This window comes from Trichechus manatus, unplaced genomic scaffold (assembly GCF_000243295.1).
Source record: "Trichechus manatus latirostris isolate Lorelei unplaced genomic scaffold, TriManLat1.0 scaffold00021, whole genome shotgun sequence".
Classification (NCBI taxonomy): Eukaryota; Metazoa; Chordata; class Mammalia; order Sirenia; family Trichechidae; genus Trichechus; species Trichechus manatus.
Genome location: NW_004443957.1, coordinates 23917807 through 23941843, shown reverse-complemented (window position 1 = coordinate 23941843; position 24037 = coordinate 23917807). Strand labels below are relative to the sequence as shown.

The 24037-nt window shown below is 36.2% G+C and overlaps 1 protein-coding gene across 5 annotated transcripts in view; it reads right to left on the bottom strand.

Moving 5' to 3' along the window:
* The window catches only part of ODR4 (odr-4 GPCR localization factor homolog), a 51335-nt gene that overhangs the window by 24397 nt on the left and 2901 nt on the right, over window positions 1-24037 (bottom strand). For 3 of the 5 annotated variants that reach the window (XR_002823493.1, XM_023728143.1, XM_023728145.1), the window contains exons 2-10: window positions 18132-18252; window positions 15451-15585; window positions 10989-11084; window positions 8799-8905; window positions 7510-7546; window positions 6442-6582; window positions 5535-5630; window positions 3889-3957; window positions 116-244 (exon numbers count right to left, since the gene is read on the bottom strand). Coding sequence is in view for 4 of the 5 variants with exons in the window: in XM_023728143.1 (XP_023583911.1) it covers window positions 116-244; window positions 3889-3957; window positions 5535-5630; window positions 6442-6582; window positions 7510-7546; window positions 8799-8905; window positions 10989-11084; window positions 15451-15585; window positions 18132-18230 (909 nt within the window). In the remaining variant the exon portion in view is untranslated. Of the gene's footprint in view, window positions 1-115; window positions 245-3888; window positions 3958-5534; window positions 5631-6441; window positions 6583-7509; window positions 7547-8798; window positions 8906-10988; window positions 11085-15450; window positions 15586-18131; window positions 18253-18741; window positions 19690-24037 lie in introns of those variants that run through there. The other 2 variants (XM_023728144.1, XM_023728146.1) reach the window with 2 other exon arrangements.

The following is a 24037-nucleotide window of genomic DNA, read 5'->3' as shown; positions in this document are numbered from 1 at the left end:
TTACAACATGCAGGAAAATCACACAGTACCAGGAATCATGGCCTAGTCATACTGATACATACATTTTTGGGGGGACATAATTCAAACCATGATACCAGTTATTCCTTTTTTGTACCTGCACAGCATCTTTAACCTTGGGTTTACTGTTGTGAATATAAGCTCTGCATTTCACAGCACCCTTAAGGTTTACAGAACCACTGCAGATCTGGACTGTGGCTGTAGATCTGTGGTCTGAACTCAGGAGCTGAAAGACAAAATCTGTTTTATTTCTAATGGTCAATAATTATTAGCTATATGAAAACATTTAAATACTATCTAAGTTGTTTTAAGGAGAGAGAAGAGATTTTCGACTGAGCCAAGTATTTGAAAATATCTCTATAAATTATTAAAAGGCTGTCACTTTTCTGTTTATAAGTTATATACTATTTACTGAGCGTTTTGAATGTAGCCGGAAATTAAAATAACTCCATCTAAGTTTTTTTCTTACTAATATAACCACCTAAGAAACCAACATTCACTCAACTTATTTACTAAACACCTATTATTTGCAGATTACTCAGATAAGCACTGTAAAGATGAAAAGATATATAAAGACACAATATAAGATATAAAATATGCAACTAAAGATATGCAAAAAATAACTGATACAAAGTAGGATGTGATGAATACAGTAAAAGTACAAACAGTGTATAGATTTTCATTCATTTATACACATTCAACTCACACCTTTCAGAGATTAGACATAATGCTATGCTCTAGAGTAAAAAACAAAGTGAGTCAACTATGCCTATCACCAGACAATGGTATTAGTGGTTATAATCAGTCATTTCTATGTCACTGTTCTATTCTTTTTTAGTCTAAGGAGTGTTAGTTACTGTTTGCCTTTGAGGCGTTTTACAAATATTTTTAATCTCATAATTTTAATAAGCATGAAAACAAGGAGAGCAATGAAACAGTGCAAGTACTATAGATGCTTGTAATTACAATGGAAACAAAAATCATGATTAAAAAAACAGAACAAAACTGGAAGTGGTAAGAAAGTAATACATGTTGTAAGTACATCTGGAATAAATTATTCAAAAATAAGAGTCAAAGGGAACAACCAGAATGCAATTAAAGAGAATGCTGACACATTGTGTAAAATGTAACTAATGTCACTGAACAGTTTGTGTAGAAATTGTCAAATGGGAACCTAATTGTGTAAACTTTCACTAAAAACATAATAAAATATATTTTTAAAAGAAACCAGTAGGGTCAGTTCTGAAGAACACAATGCAAATCACCACGAAGAGAGGAGGAAACACGTTAAACAAATAGCAGACTTGAAATTTGCAGCTACTGAAACAGCATCAATGCAGTCGTTGTTATGCGCCATTGAGTTCCGACTCACAGTGACCTATAGGACAGAGCAGAACTGCCCCACAGGGTTTCCAAGGAGCGGCTGGTGGATTCACACTGCCGACTTTTTGGTAGCAGCCAACCTCTTAACCACTGCACTACAAGGGCTCCATAGGCAATGCCTAATAGTAATTCATGCAAAGGCTAGTTTTTTAAAGAACTTAAAACAGATCAAGGTCTTGCTGGTAAAAAAAACAAAGAAAAAATTGTCACAGACCAAATAGTTGAGACCGTGTCTAAAAAATTTTCAGTTCTCCTTTGCAGCCCACATCCCAATTACTTCTTACCGAGTTCTGACACTCCTGGGCTACAACACATAGAGGGCCCCAGATGCCTAACACCCAGGAAGTACTCCTTCTTCTCTGGGCCCGTGGGATTTATCAAAATACCCAGTCACCAGGAAGTCTGTATAACCTCCTTAACCCCACCCCACTTGCCATATATAAGCCAGTTACTATAACTCAACTTGCTGTTACCCTGTCCCCAGGTACACTCCCTGTGTAGCTCCGCTTGGTAGCCTTCTCCTGTTTGGAGCTATAAATAACAATGAGTCTGTCTTTCACCATCTGAGTGCCTTTATATTGAGTCCTGCCATGCAAAGAACCTATAATCATACCTAATATCATATGATCATAAAACAGATATACAAAAAAAAAAAGGTCTAAGCATTTTCAGAGTAACAATACCACTTAGGGCAAGGGTGAATAGATGGAGATAAACCAGTTAGAAGTAACCTGCAATAATCTAAGTAAAATAATAATTGTTGTAAGGCTAATGGCAATGGGGCTGTAAGGGATATAAAAGATGAGCTTACCACTGCAAAGAAAGAATCAACAAAACTTGAGGGGTTGTGGGGAAGGAAAGTGGCATCAAGTACTTATTGACTACTTAATACATACCCAAACCCAAACAAACAAACAAAAAAACCAAGCCCATTGTCATCAATTCCAACTCATAGCGACCTTTTAAGACAGAGTAATACTGCCCCATAGGGTGTCCAAGGCTATAATCTCTGCAGAAGCAGACTGCCACATCTTTCTCCTGCGGAACGGCTGGTAGGTTCAAACCGCTGACCTTTTGGTTAGCAGCTGATCATTCACTTAACCACTGTGTCACTAGGGCTTCCTAACATATACACCAGTCACTCAAAAGTTTCCAGCCTAGGTGACCAGTGGAATGGTTGAGAAAAATATATTACTCTATATACTATTAAACAAAGAGCTCTGGTGGCACAGTGGTTAAATACCAGCTGGTAACCGAAAGGTCAGCAGTTCAAAATCACCAGCCACTCCACAGGAGAAAGATGTGGCAGTCTGCTTCTCTAAGGATTTACAGCCTTGGAAACCCTGGGGCAGCTCCACTCTGTCCTATATGGTCCCTATGAGTCAGAATTGACTAGATGGCACACAACTATACAAACACTATCAAATATTATTACAAGAAATTATCTTTTAAGATAGTATCTTCTACTCTTCTCTTTAGAACCCTATACTCTATAAATCCCTCAAGTGCAATTTTATCACTAAAATAATTTTAACCATATTGTTTAATAAACCAAGAGGTCACACAAGCATAACTAGTAAAGAGCATATAAGTGGAAGAAAGTCTTAAAACAAACGACACTTCTTCTGAAACCAAAATGAAGGAAGAAAATAAAAAATGAAAAATACTTTAAGGTATTGAGATGGGAAATTGAGACTTTATGTTGAGTGGCATATGTCCACTGACAATTTAGTAATGCTCTATTGCTAATCACAGAAAATGAAGAAAAGACATTAACACATCATCATGTGAAACTGCTTTTAATTCTATTTTATTCAGTTAAAAAAAAATGCTACTCTTCTTACTATTTCCAATTTCAATGTTTCCAGTATAATATTGAAATAAAAAGTTTCCTAAAAACATGGGTCTGTTTTCTAGGATAATCTTAAACAGGATTAAAATCAAAAACATGTATAATTTTAGGAATAATTAGTGGGTTTAACTTTTTATTCTTCAAGATATCAAACTTTAAATTACTGAAGAGATGTGTAATTAAAATAACGATATAAAAATATAGAACTTGCTAATACTTTGATTTTTATAAAATCAGAGGAGGTATAAACCTACTACAAATTAAGTATCTGACAACTCTTGGCACATCTGTGTACACTTGTTTTAAGTTAAGAATTGCAACTTTGCTTATAAAACCTGCAACTCAAAATGTTCATATTTATGTGTATACACATACATAAACACATTCAAATGTACATGTATTATGTTTTTTTCAATTGTTATCAACTTGCTGTTAAAATCTTAATGGCCTTGAGGCAAAAGACACAAGTAGATTACATTAAAATGTTTCCTGGGAGTAACTTGTAGAACTAGGTATTTTATATACTCTCTTTCATCTCAAATTCTTTGATTCTCTATAAACATACAAACAGAAAACTTTCATTATGGTTATTCTAAGAAATAATGTATTTTTGTAAGTGGTATTTAAATATTTACCAACTGTGTTAGAACTCGGACATCAAAAGACTGATAAGTCACTTGAGGATTTCCTCTAGAAGATTTTTTCTGAAAAAACACAAAAGTTAACAAGCCAGACTGTAGAGAATGCAATTGGAACATAAAAGATAATTTAGGGTCTATTCTAGATACCAAGTAACTTAGTATTTTTTAATGCAGCTTTTTCCTATAGGTATCTTCATTTCCTAGGGCTACCGAAACAGAAATACCACAAGCCGGTGGCTTTAAAGAACAGAAATTTATTTTCTCATAGTTTAGGAAGTCAGAATTCAAGGCACCAGCCCTAGGAGAAGGCTCTCTCTCTGTCAGCTCTGGGGGGAGATCTTTGTCTCTTTCAGCTTCTGGCATTCTTAGGTTCCTTGGCAACTTTCATGTGGCATCTATCTGCCTCCATGTTTGTGCTTGCTTTTGTGTCTAATCTGCTCTTCTTATAACTCAGAAGCAATTAGGTTTAGGACATACTTTACCCTGATATGACCTCATTAACATAACAAAGAAAACCTTATTCCCAAATAGGATTACATCCAAAGGTATAGGGGTTAGGAATCCAACACATATTTTGGGGGACCCAATTCAACCCATGACAATAGGTATGTAACTTTGTGTATTCTATATCAATGTGTACTCCTGAAAACCATTAATATCACAAAAATTCTCTACTTTTATTTCTCTAATCAAGGACTGGCAAATCTATAGCCTGTGGGCAAATCCAGACTGCCACCTGTTTTTGTAAATAAGGTTTTACTGGAATACAGCCAGAAACATTCATTTACATATTATCAGTGGTTGCCTTCATGCTACAACAGCAGAGCTGAATAGTTACAAGAGACCATCTGGTCTGTAAAGTCTACGTATTTACTATCTGGTTCTGTACATGTTTACCGACCCCTGCTCTAAGGGGAGAAATGACCAAAGTTCCCCTTCCTTAAGGTTACAGCTATTTTAGAAGGCCTCATAGACCATTCCTTTAAGATGGCACTACTTAGCCTTGAAACTGCTATCATGGCAGAACAATATGGGGCCTTTAGTTTTAAATGAACAGGTTACAATTCAGAGGACTTTCAGATTATATGACATTCCCTTCTTTAGGTTTTAGGATTCCAATTAGATCAGAAATAATCCCCTTCCATCATTTTTGGAAAAAACTATTCGTCTTTTACCTTAAAAGACCTTAGAAATAAGAAGTACAGGCAGTCCCTGACTTACAACAAGGTTACGTTCTGATGACTCTGCTGTAAATCAATTCTGATGTATGCCAAATACCTCTTTTTATTTTTTAGTTTCCATTATTATTGGCTTTTGTTATAAATATCTTTATAAATCTAATCTTTGTCTTTCAGGGTTGGAAACCTTACATATAAACTTACAAATATGATGACATCAACAAATTATGCACCGCAACATTGTACGTAGTACACATACTAACACTAAGATGTGCAAACAAAAAAACAGAAGGTTATTTAAGTGCGGTTCATCGTAACTCGAGTATGGCGTAAATCTGGGACTACCTGTAAATGAAAACTTGTTTTCCTGAAGGCAAGGACTAAAGAACTAAAGATAAGTTATCTTTTATTTTCCTTAAGTACAAATAATTTCATAAGCAAGATAATCTTCTCTTAACTTACCTGTCCTTGTAATAGGTCACAATCTTCATCTTTAACTTGTCCATTAATCAAAAATACACCATTTTCTATTTGCTTGGCCCAGCGTGTAAGTCCATTCTTGAAAGAAAAAAAGTATGGATATCCTTCAGTTATAATGCCATCTAAATTAAATTCCCTAGACTCTGTTTTATTCCACCGAACACACAGAAATATTAAAAATCCTAAAGTACCAGTAATGCTGTATTTAAATTCAGTCTCTTGAATAAAGAGAGTATATCTCCAATTTTTAGCACCTTACTCATATATTTAATAATAATTTTTCAGTTTTTTTCCCTTGGCCTTTATCCCAAACTAACATTTATATCACAGACTTAACTAATACTACATAAATATAGTCAAGTAACATTCAATAATATCCACTATCTTAAAAAAAAAAAGAGTCTCATACAAATAATATAAGGCAGTATTAAAGAGGAAAAAATAAGCAAACTTCATTTGCCTCCTTCAGTAGGAAGCAAAGAAGAGAAAATTAAGAAATGAGATAAACAAAAGAATGGTATAGAAATGCAAAAAGGACTGGAAAAGTTAAGATAGAACTAAAGACCAAGACAGCAAAAAGACCAAACAGTAACCCTTCTTACATAATTTCATTTTACATAATTATATTTTAAAATTTATATAACTACATTTTAGCTAACAAATTTTTATTGAATGCCTATTGTGCTAAATACACCAGCATTATGACACTGTCCTATGCCTAAGAAAATTTATAATCTGGCTGAGGTAGGAATAGTTAGTTACTTATAACTATATCCTTATATACAGAATATGATGTTTGAGGACTATCTAATGAATGGCACAGACAACCAGAATTAAAACAGACTTTGTACTCAGCAATTACTAAAGAAAACACTTTTCACCCTGATACCTTTGTATTTTTCTCCAGAGCATAGCTGACAGCAGTAGTAGAGAGTGGAATGTGAATATTAATGTGAACTGTACACTCTAAAGAAAGCCATGAAGTTGATAGTCCATTTTGATACTTCCAATCTGCTGGTCTTGCTGAACTCTTTAGCAGTGAGAAAGAAGGAAAAGCATAACATATGTGGTTTAGGAGAAGTACACAGATCAATAAAATATTATAAAATGTACAAAATAATAACTCGTACAATCTGATATCCAATATACTTTGCCAAATTCTTTGATCAAAGGGCTACAGATTAGAACTAAATAAAAATGAGGTATATATTAAGTTCAGTGCTCTTCAGTACAAGCCAGGTAACCTTGGCACCCCCTCACCTCACCCTCCCTGCCAAAGGGTAGGCAGAAAAAAGATCAGAAATGTCCATGTTCAGAAATCTGAAAAAGCCCTCTGATCCTGCAGCTTCAATAGTGTTGATTCTGAAGCTTCTGATGTGGAACAAACAATCACCAAGTGAACTTGTAAGTGTTCTTTCTGTTCTATCCTTGCTAACAGACTATGCAGCAATCATGTTAGCTTATTTAAATTAGCTAATTAAGTACATTACATTTAGGTTGTGTGCCTGTGTAACCTGATTCAAAACTGCTGCGTCTCCTCAATAAACTAAACTCCATATTTCTGTGACTTCCTTGTTTATGAAAATAGAGAGCTACAAAGTCACTTTTTCAAAATCTAAGTCTGCGTTTCACTGAATACAGACAGCTTGCTTCCTAGGCACTGTAACTACTAAAAGTCCTCAAATAAAAAACTGTCCCCCAAATAAAAAACTGAACACATAAACAAGATAGAACGCATCTGATGAAAATATTCTAATGATTAAAAATATATGTTTTCTTTGTGTTCATTATTGCCTCTAATAAAAGTAAGTACATTCCAAAAAAAAAAAAAAAACTACAGGTGCTTGTGAACATCAATAGGAAGTAATGGCATTGACAATAATTAAGACTAATTATAAAAATAAATTTTATTTAAAAATTTGCAACAGAAATATCTTTAAAGAGTAATTTTTCTTACCTTTGGATCACGGATATCGTAAGTTCGACAAAATATTCTTCACTAATTAAGGACAGAAATGACCAAAAAAAGAAGCAATTCTTGATAATCAAATAAAAAAAAAAAAACCATTAAAAAATAAAAAGTAGTACATGCATATAAGAACTTTTACAAAATCATAGTTTATACACTTAAAGACACATATATGCGTGTATATATTACATATATATAGACGTATGTATGTATACATGTATATATTATTTAAATAATATATACATTATACATATATATACAAACATGCTCTACCTATAATATTTGTGGTGCTTGAAAACTAATTCCTTCCACCTACAAATCCTGCTAATGACAATGAACAGAATGGAAGCCCTTGCAAAATTTTCTTCAATACACACCCTCCTTAACAAAGAAGAGGAATACTGACTTGGATGGGGTCAAGTCTAAGAATATTTATTGGGTCAAAGGTCTTGCACATGAACGTTCCAGTTAATACTATAAGAAATAAAATCTCTGCTTCTGAAGAAATCATTACTTTTTGAATTTTGTCCTTGAAGTCCTAGTTTATTCAGCCCTTGGACTGCTACACTTCCTTGGTGAAGCTGCTTTTCCACTTGGAAGTTACCCTTGCCCTGGCAAGATGTAGAGGAGAGAAGCTGAGGAGGCCCCATAATGGGCTTTTAGTGTCATTTGACCTTAAGTCAAAGTCATGAAAATTTCTTGGATGTTTTCCAGAAATTCAAAACCAACTTGTGCTTTGAATTATAGAGTTTATCTACACCCCAAAAACCTACTGCCATCAAGTCTCTTCTAACTCATAGTGACCCTACAGGACAGAGGAGAACTGCCCCATATGATTTCTAAGACTGTAAATCTTTATGGAAGCAGACTGTCACATCTTTCTCCTGCAGAGTTTATCTATAGGAATTGGAAATGAAAGCTTTCACACAATCAATGCATCACTTTACCTAAGCTGATAGCTGGGCATCTCTCTCTCTAGGGGACCTATTGTGTGCTTGGGTATACAAGTATAGATAGCTGGTAAAGAAATCAGAATCCTGAACCCCTGCTATCTCTCTCTCAAACTCTTTACAACCTTAAGACATGATTAACAACCATTATTACTATTATTATTAGCAGCCTTAGTTATATGTTATTTAAAGAAAAACTTACAAACCATGACTATCGTAAAAATGATGGTGATTCAATTAAATTTTGGAAAAAAGAAAAGTTGTGCAGGAGCATTATTTTGATAGGCACCATATATTTTAAATAATAAACACCCAAATAAAAGATACTTTTTTGTAGAGGAGCAAATGTGAAGTGTCACTCGTTCTGAGACTTCCTCCTCTGTGAAACTCCATAGTTTCTTTTTATTCATAGACTTTTCAACAGCAAAGACTAGCTGAAGGGGAAAAAACCACACATCAATTGAATGCAAAATGAAAAGAAGAAAAGTGAGCGCAGGAAAAAGACAATTATAATGTCCCTAAGCTCTCCTCTAGCTTTCAAATTCCATGACTGTATTGTTAATTTTTCTTTTCTTCAAAAGAAAAAAGGAAACTGATTACTAACCATTTTCAATTCCATTTTTAGGAAAATATAAAACTAGATTTTAAGTAGAAAAATATAATTTGCTGTCATGAATGATCAACTGGACATGGAAGACTAATTTTGGATAACATTTAAATGAAATACAGTACAGATTACAGATTACTTTAATTAGAATGAGAAATGACAAGGATTTTAACCCACAAAAATGAATCACGTCAACCATTTAGCATTTCTTATTTAAATGTTATTAAGGATTTAAAGCAATATACAAGGATACATAAAATATAGTAATAACAAATTAAAAGTGAAAAAAATTAAAGTGACTTGAATTCATACCAGAAATAAGAATGATGAAAATGCATACTTCATATTGTGGTAAGGGGTTATAAATTTGGCTCTAAGCTTTCTAACAATAGCTGAAAACAAACAAATAGATCAGAAGAGGCATAACTTTCTTGATAATGATATCCAAAAGACATTTCTTCCCTAAAGACAACATTATGTAATATAATGAACAAAGTTCTTAACAGTAACCTTATGCGAGACACCGACAAGTTTTATAAAGTTATTTATTATAGTGTCCCTCAATGAAGGCCAATGGTAACAAAGTTAGGCAACTGAAGCTCGACCATTTTTGAGACAAAGCATTTCTGAAGAGATATATGCTTCTTAGAAAGAAGAGATACTAAAGCAAAAGGAAGGAGGACCTGTCTGTAGCTCTCTAGCACTGGCCCCACATTCACCCCATTTAATCCAGGGCCAACCACAAAAGGATGCACAGAATGCTATTACATACAAATAGAAATAGATTACGTCACAAAATGCCAAAGACAACAACCGTGAAAGAGGTAAATCGGTGCAAAATGAAAAAAATGGCAGAAGGTTGGATAAGTGACCAGGGTAGGGGAATATCTCAATTTTCTTCCCTTACTCCCTTAGGTGCAAATATCAAAGGTTTGAGGGTGGGACATTTGATAGCAGGTTACGTGACCAAAAGAATCTATAGCACCTACAGTTCTTACACACTTTTTAACTAGTAAAAGTTTTGGGGGGATTCTGTGGGATTTTGTGCTTCTTAAGATTCTGGGGTCCCACTTTCTGTTGGGCTATGAAATACCCTTGTTTTGAAAACTCATCTGGATCTTGAACACTAAAAGAGGTGAAAGTTGGCTGCTCAAAGATTGCTTTAGGTTTAGGCTTAAGGGAAAACAGCTTGTGGGCCTTCATATTTAGTTCTAGACTATGTTACTCAATTCACTAACACAGGAATAAAATTAAAACAAAACAGTGGATTTAGGATAAATACTCTGTCCAAGAATAAAAAATAAGTATATGATTGTCATTTCTTTATGTTTCACTCTCAGGATCTTGAGATAATTGAGCAGATGGTGAAGAATCTCAACAACTGTCAATTTCACATTATTAGCAATTACTTGGTACCAAATGGAAACCCTGGTGGTGCAGTGGTTAAGAGCTACATTTGCTAACCAAAAGGTCAGTAGTTCAAATCCACCACGCACTCCTTGGAAACGCTACAGGGCAGTTCTACTCTGTCATATAGGGTTGCTATCACTCGGAATCGACTCAACGGCAACGGGTTTGGTTTTGGTACTAAACGGAAGGTGTAGCTGAAGAACATTGCTATTACACAAGAAAAACTTCTTTTAAACCATTGTAGCTTGTTTCATAATCGTAATAAATAATTTTTAAAATAAAGACTTTTAAAATATTTAGCTTTGACTGAAAATATAAATATTTACATGTATTATCAAGATATCCAAGCAATTAGGTGGAAAGTTGTTTCAATATAATCCTAACATAAAGAATTATGAATCACTAATTTAAATACATTAGTATCATTGTATATATGCATTCTCAATTAAAATAATACATAACTCTGACCGTATTAAGAATTTTTGACAGATTGGACTTACTCTGCGTAGGGCATTTTGAAAATCATTTGCCAGTTCTAAAGTTGTAATGATGAATACTCCAAGAACTAAAAGTCCCCCTGGTAGCATTCTGGATACCTAAAAATAGAAATATAATATTAGCTAACATAAACATTTGGCATTATAGTCAGTCCTTTCTGTTTGAGAATCTGAATCAGCAAATACTGAGTATCAACTACATGCATAGCAATAAGGTAAGGACTTTAAAAAACTGATAATAATATTAAGAAACAGACGGTATCTGTGTTACTTATCTGCTACTGCTATAACAGAAATACCAGTTGATGGCCTTAATGAACAGAAATTTATTCTCTCACAGTTTAGGAGGCCAGAAGACCAAATTCAGGGCGCCAGCTTCAGGGGAAGGCTTTCTTTCTCCATCGGCTCTGGGGGATGGTTCTTGTCATCAATCTTCTCTTGGGTCTAGGAGTTTCTCAGCACACAGACTCTGGGTCGAAAGGATACACTCTGCTCCCAGCTCTTCTTTCTTAGTGCTAAGAGGTCTCTCTCCTCTCTGCTCACATCCCTCTTTTACATCATAAAAAAGACTGACTCAAGATACAACCTAATCCTGTAGATTGTCTCCTGTCTCATTAATGTAACTCCCTCTAATCCTGCCTCGTTAACATCATAGAGATTAGGATTTACGACGCATAGAATAATTACATCATATTACAAAACGGAGGACAACCACACAATACTGGGAATCATGGCCTAGCCAAGTTGACACACATTTTGGGGGGACACAATTCAACCCATGACAGTAACCAAGATGAATGGCGTGTTATTATGTACACTATCTTTCTAGAATATCCTTAACGTTTTACCATATGTGATGGGGTGAATGTGTTTTGCATGTAACAAGGACATGAATTTGGGGGGGGGGCAAAGAGTGGAATGTTATGGATTGAATTATGACCCCCCAAAATATGTGTTGTAAATCCTCTATGCTTGTGGTTATAATCCCATTCGGGGATGGGTTGTTTTCATTATGTTGATGAGGTAGGATTAGTGTAGGGTGTATCTTGAGTCAATCTCTTTTGAGATATAAAAGAGATTAAACAAGTGAGCAGAAGCAGAGATGGTGGAAGAGAGATGCTAAGCTATATGAAGATCTCCTAGGAGCAGAAGCTCAAAAAGACAAGGACCTTCCTCCAGACCCAGTAGAGAGAGAAAGCCTTGCCCTAGAGCTGGCACCCTGAATTTGGACTTCTAGCTTTCTAAACTGTGAGAAAATAAATTTCTCTTTGTTAAAGCCACCCATTTGTGATATTTCTTTCATACCAGCACTAGATAATTAAGACACAATAGAACTACTTTATAAACAGAACCATTTAACAATGACATCCTTTAGCTACATCATTAAATAAACCCTTTCCTAATGAGACCAAAGACTAAAATATCTTATAAATTTTTTCAATAGCTTCCCATTTATCAGCTTAAAATTTAGGCTGTTAACATAAACTAGCATTTCAAACTCTACAATGTGGCCAATCTGACACTCAGAACCTCATTTGACACTACTTTCCCTAAAAAATTTAAGTTTCAGTCAAAAACTACTCACTGTTCGCCATGCACAGACCTAAGTTTACCAACTCTGTGCCTTTACCCTGGCTGTCCCTTCAGCCTGCAAGGACTTTCCTCCATACCTCTACAAATCTGAACCCTATCAAATACTTCAAAGTCAGCTTAAGGAAGCCACCTTCCTTGATCCTTTGGTCTCTGAACTCCCACAGGACGTCGGTGTAGTTTTATCATGGAGCTCATCACATGCCCTGCGTATGGTTATTTGCGTACCTTAGTGATTGGTCTGGGGGCTCCTTAAGGGGAGAACTGAGTCTTAACTACCTTTGTATCCCTATAATATTTAGCAGCATACTAGATCCTGGGATTTGAACAGAGAGAACCTGATTTGAAAATCCATTATTTTCTATTTAGGTTTACCTCAACTTTTTAAACCAATTTACTGATATTGAACATTTTTGTTATTTCCAATGTTTCTTTTTTCTAAAATAATACTAATTAAAAATCCTAGTAAGTCTTTCTGTGTCATAGGATTATTTACTTAGAATACCTAACTCCCTTGAGGTAAATTATTGGGTTAAGAAGTTATGCATATTTCTAAGGATATTGATATACACTACCAGCTTGTCCCTCATAATATCTATATTTCCCTTCACATGAATGTGGTTACTTCTTAATGCCAAGTGGATTTTTTTTCTACAATCTGTTCTCAGAGATCACAGTTGCTTTGCTAAGCTTTTGTGTATTTACTGTGTAAGCACACTGATCACCAAGTTAAGTCTTCATAAAATTAAATATCATAATCTAATATTAATACATTATTTACATTATGGCTGCCAGTAGTTTCCTCAGATGTCATAAATTGTATTTACTACAGCAACACAAGCCTAACAAGAATAAAGTTTTTATATTTACAATGGGGAAACTACATATCTTTCTAAAAATCATGAACACATTAAAAAATTAATCATTTCTTTCTAGCCGTAAAACAGTTATATGGTAAAAACATTTACTATATAAAGTTTTATAAGATAACAAAAGCAAAATTAGAGTAGAAAGTACTTTAAAAATGATTAAGAATTTCAGTAAAAAATATTTTATCTTTAATTTAGAAGATGGCATTAAATATTTTGTAACTACAAACTTCCTCTCCCATCATAAACATATTCACAGACGCACAGACATGGCTGTGTATGTGTACATACATCACATACATACAATCACATACACAGATATGTTATGTTTAAAGGATTTAAAATTGACTGGAGGACATAATTCCACGTTTACCTTATTCTAACACTCATCATTTTTCTTGCATGCACAATCAACACCCATGGAAGCAGCAGTCAAGAAATCAAATAACATATTGCATTGGGCAAATCTGCTGCAAAAGACCTCTTTAAAGTGTTAAAAACCAAACATGTCACTTTGAGGACTAAGGTGTGCCTGACCAAGCCATGACAGTTTCAATCACCTCATATGCATGCGAAAGCTAGACAATGAATAAAAAATAATGAAGAAGAATTGTTGCGTTTGAATTAAGGCATTGGCGAAGAATATTGAATATACGATGGCCTGCCAGAAGAACAAACAAATCTGTCGTGGAAGAAGTACAGCCAGAACAAACTAATGTAGTGAGCTAGAACTGCATTGTCAGAAAAGAGGTAGGATTAAGAAGATTTAGTGACCATGGGTCACTACGAGTCGGAATCGACTTGATGGAAATGGGTATGTTTTTTTTTGGTTTTGGTGACCAAGTACAATAGAAGTGAGGAGATAAAGTGAAACAATATCTAAAGATGACTGAGATTTTTACCCTGGGTGTCTAAGAGGATGGTGTTGCCATTACAGGAGAAGGAAGCAGATTTGGGAGTGGGTAGAGAGAGAATGATGAGTGAATTTATTTACTTAAAGGTAATTATTAAATGAATTATATCATCTAATAATGAGTGTTGTTGTTCTTAGGTTCTGTTGAGTTGATTCTGACTCATAGCAACCCTGAGTGCATGCTGAATGATATGCTGTCTGGTCCTGCAGCCACTATGTCAGTCTACGTCATTGAGGGTCTCCCTCTTGTTTGCTGACCCTCTACTTTACCAAGCATGATGTCCTTCTTCAGGGACTGGTCCCTTCTGACAACATACCCAAAGTACAGGAGATGAAGTCTCGCCATCCTCTCTTGGCTGCAACAGTGGGCTCAAGCATAACAATGATTGTAAGGATAGCGCAGGACAGGGCAGTCTTTCGTTCTGTTGTACACAGTGTCGCTATGAGTCAGAACCAACTTGACACTACCTAACAACAACAACAACATACGGTACACACATACAAACACACACACACACATACATACACATACTAGCGCAATTCTCTCTGGATGATAGAAATTTAGGTAATTGTATTTGTTTTCTTTTTTTTGGAGTGTTTATCAAATTTCTTTGAATATGCATGAAACATTATTTTTCTTTTCTTTTTCTACTATAGCTTTAGTGAGCTATAATTCAGTGACATAACATAAAGTTCACCTTTTAAAGTCTACATTTCAGGGCGTTTTAGTCTATATATACAGAGCTGTGCAAACATGACCACTCTCTCATTCTAGAATATTTTCACCACCTTAAAAAGAAACTCCATACCCCAAAGCAGTCACTCCCCCTTTCCCTTCCTCATCATATGAATTATTTTTATAAGTAACGCAATGCCTTTTTAAAACTAGACATAGGTAGTCAACAAAATAAACAATACAATCATGGATGAAGCAGAGTAGAAAATACTTCTATTTTTTATATACTATGCAAGTTTTAAAAACTTAAGAATGACTACTCTGAAATCCTAGTCCAGTAGCTTGAAGTTAAAATGCTTTTATTTTGTTAATCAAATAAGTACGAACTTAACGATATAAAGAACACAATATGATGACCTGGTTGGCATGTTCTGTGACCCATTCTTCATCCAAGTTGTCCATCTTATCTTTGGGATGTTTAAGGCTTTCATTTTGTTCCTCTTTGGGTGGTGTTCTAGTGGCAAGTATCACATAATCCTTTTGTGAAGAACACTTCAAAAACAAAGTAAAAAGTATTAGAGTGATACCTGATTGAAGAATGTATAGTTCTTATGGCATGCATCAATTAGAAATATTTGTAGCAGATGCTTATTAATACCTGTACGATAATGGAAAGAGCCCTGGTGGCACAAAAGGTTAAGCACTTGACTGTTAACCAAAAGGTTGGTGGTTTAAACCCACCCAGCAGCAACACAGGAAAAAGATCTGGCGATCTGCTTCCATAAAGATGACGGCCAAGAAAACCCTATGTAGCACAGTTCTACTCTGTCACATGGGGTCATTATGAGTCAAAATCAACTTGATGGTACCTAACAACAACAACATATCACAATGGAACCTACAGGGAAACCAATTTTCATTATAGCCTTACAACATTTTCCCTACATGTTGTTCATCTTTTAATGTATGACTATCAGCTCCTTATCTATTTGAATATCTTGAATGTGGATCACATAAACCAAAAAACCTGTTGCTGTTGTGTCGATTCCAACTCATAGCAACCCTACAGGACAGAGTAGAACTGCCTCATAGAGTTTCCAAGGAGCGCCTGGTGGATTCGAACTGCCAACCTTTTTGTTAACAGCCATGGCACTTAACCACTATGCCACCAGGGTTTCCAAGGGTTGGGTAGAAGGCCCTAAATTGTAAGAGGCTTATTTATAAGATGGCGGTCTTGCTGAGTTCCAGAAACAGCCTAAATCCAGTAACACAAGCAGGTAAGAGGGTCATTCTCCCTGATTTTTTTAACTTTACTGACCACATCTTTCTCTATGGTTCTTCTTCCCTTTAATTTTTAAAATAAAGGGAAGTAAAACAATTTAAATAAAAAGTTCCAACCAGAAGAGCCCCACTTTAGATACTGTCAAGGTTTGAATTATGTCCCCCAAAAAATATGTGTATCAATTTGGCCGCGCCATGATTCCTGGTATTGCGTGGTTTTCCTATATGTTGTAAATCCTGCCTCTATGATGTTAATGAGGGAGGATGGGCGGCAGTTGTGTTAGTAAGGCAGGACTCAGTCTATAAGATTGGATTGTATCCTGAGGCAATGTCTTGAGATATAAAAGACAGAAGTGAGCAGTAAGACAGGGGGACCTCGTACCATCGTGAAAGCAGTGCTGGGAGCAGAGCGCGTCCTTTGGACCAGGGTCCCTGCGCCGAGAAGCTCTTAGTCCGGGGGAACATTGATTAGAAGGCCGACAGAGAGAGAAAGACTTCCCCTGGAGCTGATGCCCTGAATTTGGACTTTTAGCCTACTTTGACTGTGAGGAAATAAACTTCTCTTCATTAAAACCATCCACTTGTGGTATTTCTGTTATGGCAGCACTAGATGACTGAGACAGATACTAAGCAGCCTTTACCTAGAAGTTTACATTGTTGCCAAGCAAGGCTGTCTGGCTGTCTATTGAGAGGCCTCAAAGAACAGAACCACTTGAGTGAACAGTGCAGGGTCTGCCCTATGTCTCCCAAGCTAAGCAACCTGATTTGTGAAAGTTCTGCCACAGAACCTGTCTCTCAGGCTGGACTGACATTAACTAAATTCATTCAGAATAATGTAGGAAACCAGAGTACCATGAAAAGGTCTGAACTCATGAGTCCTCTGGGCAGACCATTATTTATAAGTAAATAATGTGGTGTATCGAATTATAAAAGAAAGTCACTTGGGAATAAAATCAGAATAAGAGGAGTTAGTTATGCAATTTGGATGTTCTAAGGCGTCAGGCTAAGATACACAGAAAATTGTCACAGCAGAGTTTATTTGCTATTAGCCCTCAAAATCAAGCCCCTGGGCCACAGTGTACTCTCACCTAAATAGTTTTTGAACAGATATAGCCAATTTGCTTATGTGACTCTCCTTTATTTCCTTTGCACTGCTGACCACTTAGTCCTTCGTAATGACTAACATATTCTTTCTTCAATTATAATAAATGAGTGCTTGTGCTTTTTAAAAGTAATTGCCCAAATCTCTGTTCCATTTTGTGTTGATTTTTAAGGCTTACTTCCAAGAGGGAAATAGAATTTGCCAAATTTCCCGATTTCCCCTATAGCTCTTCCTTCTTTCCCTATTAAACCAACATTAAAAGAAATAAATCAATAAAGTGAGTACTACAGCACATGTAACAAAGATATTACCACTGACACAACAAGTTTGAGCTAAGATAAGAATGGGAATAAAATTGCCAAAAGCTAATTTCTTAAAGAATTGGATAACCAGGAAAGTATAAAGAATAGAAGGGAGTACAACACACTTTGGAAAGACAAAAAACAGTGCAAATGAACTGTTAAAATTCTAATTTAGGAGTTTCTACATAATAAATTCCTTTTACACTGCTAGAAGGTAAATGTGTTCTGACTTGAGCAAACCTAGGCTAGGTTTGTCCTAATTCTTCAGGCTTTTCCTGAAGGATGCACTTTAAATTTCCTTCTTCTATAACATATTCCTTCCCTACCACACCTTGAGATTACTGTTAAATAGCATATTATAACTTTTAATAAATGAGTAATTTATCAATAAATGCAGGTTAAAAGACACATACCTGTCCTATTAAAAGACCAGAAACAAAAGCCTTTCCTTGGAGATCGATGTTTGCAAGATATTGGCCAACACCTTCTTCTACAATGTAGGTTCTTCCCATTATTGAGTGCTAACTCAATCTCCTAAATTAAAAGAAAAAAATACATATATAGCATTTTTAGGTAAATACACGACTTCCTTCTTTTTTAAATCCTGGGGTAGTATGGTGAGAGAAGTGGTATATCCTAATTCTACCCTATGCCTTGCAGTGATTGCTTATTAAATAGGGCATTCTTTCTAGCAAAGTTCAAATGTAGCTTCAGAATTCTCACACAGTGCTGCAGGAAACAACTGCCAATCAATTAGGGTTGGCACTAAAAAAAAAAAAAAAGAAACCAAACCCATTGCCGTTGCGTTGATTCCGACTCATAGTGACACTATAGGACAGAGTAGAGCTGCCCCACAGGGTTTCCAAGGACTTGCTAGTGGATTCAAACCACCGATCTTTTGGTTAGCAGCCGAGCTCTTAACCCCTGTGCCACAGGGCTCCAAAATCAGAGTTGGCACAAGGGACCAAACCTATCTTCTGTAGTCGGCAAAGGGTGAAGACACAAAACTAGTAGCCAACATACCTGACTTCTTATTTCAGATCTACTGCTCCTTAGTTGTGTGATTTTTGATAAGCTATTGCTGAGCCTCACTGTTCTCATTTCTAAAACAGGAAAGATGATAATTTCTGAATAACTAGCTCATTGGAAGGTAAAGAGAATCATTTAACCAATAAGCGTATTTTGAAGAATTGTTATATGCTAGAAGTTGCATCAGGAGAGATAGCACAAAGATGAATAACACTTGATAATTGCCCTTGAGTAACTCACAGTACAATAAAAATCACGTAAGTAGATAAATAGCAATGCAATAACAACACTTATATAGCTTCTACTTTGTACATGGTCTTTTTCTAAGTGTTTTACATGTGGTAACTCATTTAACATTCCCACAACTCCATGAAGTAGGTACTATTATGTAACCCCATTTTATAGATGAAGAAACTGAAACAAAAGGGATTAAATAACTGTCCAAGTAACAAAGCCGGAAAGTGACAGAGATGGGATGTAAACTCATGGCAGTCAGACTCTAGAATCCATGCTCTTAAATACTATGCTCATACTGAGGACTCCTACACAGTCCCTCAATTTAATCATTACTAAGAGTAGCTCCTGTTCTGCTCTTTCTCCAGTTTGGGGATGGGAACCAGTACGTTCACCCTACTGGCTTATGCTCCTTTGATTTGAGTTTCTGTAGCTTAAACCCAAAGATGCTCACTAAAACAGGTAGGCAATTATGATCAATGCTCTGAAGTTCACGTTCAGTGTGGGAGACAAAAACGTAGAAATGATATTTTAAAAAAAACTAAAAAAAACAGACAAAGACTATGGGAATACAGTTGCAATATTTTAAATGATATATTTAAATGCACTTTCCCAAGAGATAAGTCATTTGAGGGTCTGTACATAATTTGAATCTTATTCAGTACCACAAAATCAAGACTGCTGTCAACGTATTGAGGTAAACTGCAAGTCACAGTTTGCATTACTCTAAAACTAAGTTTCAAATACCACAGTGGACACTGTTTTCTCAGAGCCTCCTCAGTTTTGTCTCAAAATGCATTACATTTTACCTAGGCCTTTTCTGACAACTATTCAAGCATAACATGTTTACACTCCATTTTAAAAAAGTAAGTCTAGAACTGCCTATCTATCTAATTCATTAATGCCTCAACACAGTTAAGGGCTTTCCACTCTTAGCAGTGACTTAACGCAAACATTTTTGTGTATTAACTTCCCTCTACTTCATCGTACTATTCTACTCCTTTCCCTTCTGCCCTACTAATTTTTAATTTTTACAAGAAACAGCAGGTGAAATATTGTGAATCTAGCAGATAGTTGTTGTTGTTGTGAGGTACCACTGAGTCGGTTCCAACTCATAGTGACCCTACGTACAACAGAACGAAACCCTGCCAGGTCCCGTGCCATCCTCACAATCATTGTTATGCTTGAGCCTATCATTGCAGTCACTATATCAATCCATCCCGTTGAGGGTCTTCCTCTTTTTTGCTGACTCTCTACCAAGCATGATGTCCTTCTCCAGGGACTGATCTCTCCTGATAACATGTCCAAAGTATGTGAAACAAAGTCTTGCCATTCTTGCTTCTAAGGAGCATTCTAGCTGTACTTCTTCCAAGACAGGTTTGCTCATTCTCTTGGCAGTCCATGATATATTCAATAGTCTTCGTCAACATCTTAATTCAAAGGCATTGATTATTCTTCGGTCTTCCTGACTCATCGTCCAGCTTTCACAAGCATATGAAGTGATTGAAAACACCATGGCTTGGGTCTAGCGCACCTTAGTCTTCAAGGTGACATCTTTGCTTTTCAACACTTTAAAGAGGTCTTTCATAGAAGATTTTCCCAATTCGATATGTCATTTGATTTCTTGACTGCTGCTTCCGTGGGTGTTGATTGTAGATCCAACTAAAATGAAATCCTTCACAACTTCAATCCTTCCTCTGTTGATCATGATGTTGCTTATTGGTCCATCAATAAGTACTTCAAGTCCTCTTCTCTTTCAACACGCAAGGTTGTGTCATCTGCATAACGCAGGTTGTTAATGAGTTCTTCTTCCAATCCAGATGCCCCATTCTTCTTCATACATTCCAGCTTCTCAGATTACTTGCTCAGCATACAGATTGAATAAGTATGGTGAAAGGATACAATCCTGACGCACACCTTTCCTAACTTTAAACCACACAGTATCCCCTTCTTCTGTCTGAACAGGTTCCTCATGAGCACAATTAAGTGTTCTGGAATTCCCATTCTTCACAATGTTTTCCATAATTTATGATCCACACAGTTGAATGCATTTGCATAATCAATAAAACACACATAAACATCTTTCTGGTATTCTCTGCTTTCAGCTAGGATCCATCTGACATGAGCAATGATATCCCTCATTCCACGTCCTCTTCTGAACCCAGCTTAATTTCTGGCAGTTCCCTGTCGATATACTGCTGCAACCACTTTTAAATCTTTAGCAAAATTTTACTTGCGTGTGATATTAATGATACTGTTCAATTAAGTTCTGTGTTCTGCTGGATCACCTTTCTTTGGTGTTTTCTTTTTCTTTTTCTTTTTTATCGTGCTTTAGGTGAAAGTTTACAGCTCAAGTTAATTACTCATACAAAAATTTATACACATTGTTATCTGACTCTAGTTGCAACCCCTATAATTTGATAGCACATTCCCCCTTTCCACCCTGGGTTTCCCATGTCCATTCAGCCAGCTCCTGTCCCTTTCTGCCTTCTCATCTCCCCTCCGGACAGGAGCTGCCCATTTAGTCTCATGTATCTAGCTGAACTAAGAAGCACACTCTTCACAAGTATTATTTTAAGTTTTATAGTCCAGTCTAATCTTTGTCTGAAGAGTTGGCTTTGGGAATGGTTTTAGTTCTGGGTTAACAGAGTCCGGGGGCCAAGTCTTCTGGGGTTCCTGTAGTCTCAGTCATACCATTTAGTCTTTTATGTGAATTTGAGTTCTGCAGCACACTTTTCTCCTGCTCTGTCAGGGACTCTGTTGTGCTCCCTGTCAGGGTGGTCACTGGTGGTAGCTGGGCACCATCTAGTTCTCCTGGTCTCAAGCTGATGGAGTCTCTGGTTTATGTGGCCCTTTTGTCTCCTGGGCTAATATTTTCTTTGTGTCTTTGTTGTTCTTCATTCTCCTTTGCTCCAGGTGGGTTGGGACCAATTGATGCATCTTAGATGGCCGCTTGCAAGCTTTTAAGACCCCAGATGCCACTCACTAAAGCGGGATGCAGAACATTTTCTTAATAAACTTTGTTATGCCAATTGACCTAGATGACCTCCAAAACCATGGTTCACAGACCCCCACCCCTGCTACCCTGTCCCTCGAAGTGTTTGGTTGCATTCAGGAAACTTCTTAGCTTTTGGTTTAGTCCAGTTGTGCTGACTTCCTCTGTATTGTGTGTTGTCCTTCCCCTCACCTAAGATAATTCTTGTCTACTATCTAGTTAGTGAATTCCCCTCTCCCTCTCTCCACCCTCTGTAACCGTCAAAGAATGTTTTCTTCTGTGTTTAAACCTCTTCTTGAGTTCTCATAATAGTGGTCTCATACAATATTTGTTCCTTTGTGACTGACTAATTTCACTCAGCATAATGCCTCCAGATTCATCCATGCTGTGAGATATTTCAAAGATATATCATTGTTCTGTATCGCTGCATACTATTCCACTATGTGAATATAATTTGTTAATCCATTCATCTATTGATGGGCACCTAGGTTGTTTCCATCTTTTTGCTATTGTGAACAGTGCTGCAGTGAACATGGGTGTGCATACGTCTATCCATGTGGCAGCTCTTATTTCTCTAGGATATATTCCAAGGTGTAGAATTGCTGGATTATATGGTATTTCTATTTGTAGCTTCTTAACGAAGCACCAAATCAATTTTCAAAGTGGTTGTACAATTTTACTTTCCCACCAACAGTGTATAAGTGTTCCAGTCTCTCCACAACCTCTCCAACAATTGTTATTTTGTGTTTTTCTTTGATTAATGCTAGCCTGGTTGGGGTGAGATGGTATCTCATTGCAGTTTTCATTTGCATTTCTCTAATGGCTAATGATCATGAGCATTTCCTCATGTATCTGTCAGCTGCCTGAATGTCTTCTTTGGTGAAGTGCCTGCTCATATCCTTTGCCCATTTTTTAAGTGGGTTGTCTTTTTGTTGTTGAGGTTTCGCAGCATCTTGTATATATTACAGATTAGACCCTGATCAGATGTGTCATAGCCAAAATTTTTTCCCGGTCTGTAGGTTGTCTTTTTACTCTTTTGATGAAGTCTTTTGTTTGATGAACGTAAGTGTTTGATTTTTAGGAGCTCCCAATTATCTAGTTTCTCTTCTGGTGTTTGTGCATTGTTAGTTATGTTTTGCATTCTGTTTATTACATGTATTAGGGTTCCTAGTGTTGTCCCCATTTTTACTTCCATGATCTTTATTATTTTACACTTTATATTTAGGTCTTTGATCCATTTTGAGTTATTTTTTGTACATGGTGTGAAGTATGGGTCTCGTTTCACTTTTCTGCAGGTGGATATCCAGTTAAGCCAGCACTGTTTGTTAAAGAGACTGTCTTTTCCCCACTTAATGGACTTTGGGCCTTTGTCAAATATCAACTGCTTATAGGTAGAAAAATTTACATCTGGATCCTCAATTCCATTCCATTGGTCTATGTATCTGTTGTTGTAGCAGTACCAGGCTGTTTTGACTACCATGGCAGTATAATAGGTTTTAAAATCAGGTAGTGTGAGGCCTCCCACTTTGCTCTTTTTCTTCAGTAATGCTTTACTTATCCAGGGCCTCTTCCCTTTCCATACAGAGTTGGTAATTTGTTTCTCCATCTTGTTAAAAAATGTCGTCGGAATTTAGATCGGTATTGCACTGTAACCATGGATCGCTTTGGGTAGAACTGACATTTTCACAATGTTGAGCCTTCATCTCCATGAGCAATGTATGTCCTTTGACTTACGTAGGTCTCTTTTGTCTTCCTGCAGTAGTGTCTCGTAGTTTTCTTCGTATATGTCTTTTACATCTCTGGTTAGATTTATTCCTAGGTATTTTATCTTCTTGGGGGCTAATGTAAATGCTATTGATTTGGTGATTTCTTCTTTGTTGGTGTAAAGGAATCCAACTGATTTTTGTATGTTTATCTTGTATCCTGATACTTTGCTGAAATCTTCTATTAGTTCTAGCAGTTTTCTTGTAGATTCTTTGGGGTTTTCTGTGTATAAGATTATATTACCTGCAGATAGGGATACTTTTACTTCTCCCTTACCAATCTGGATGCCCTTTCTTT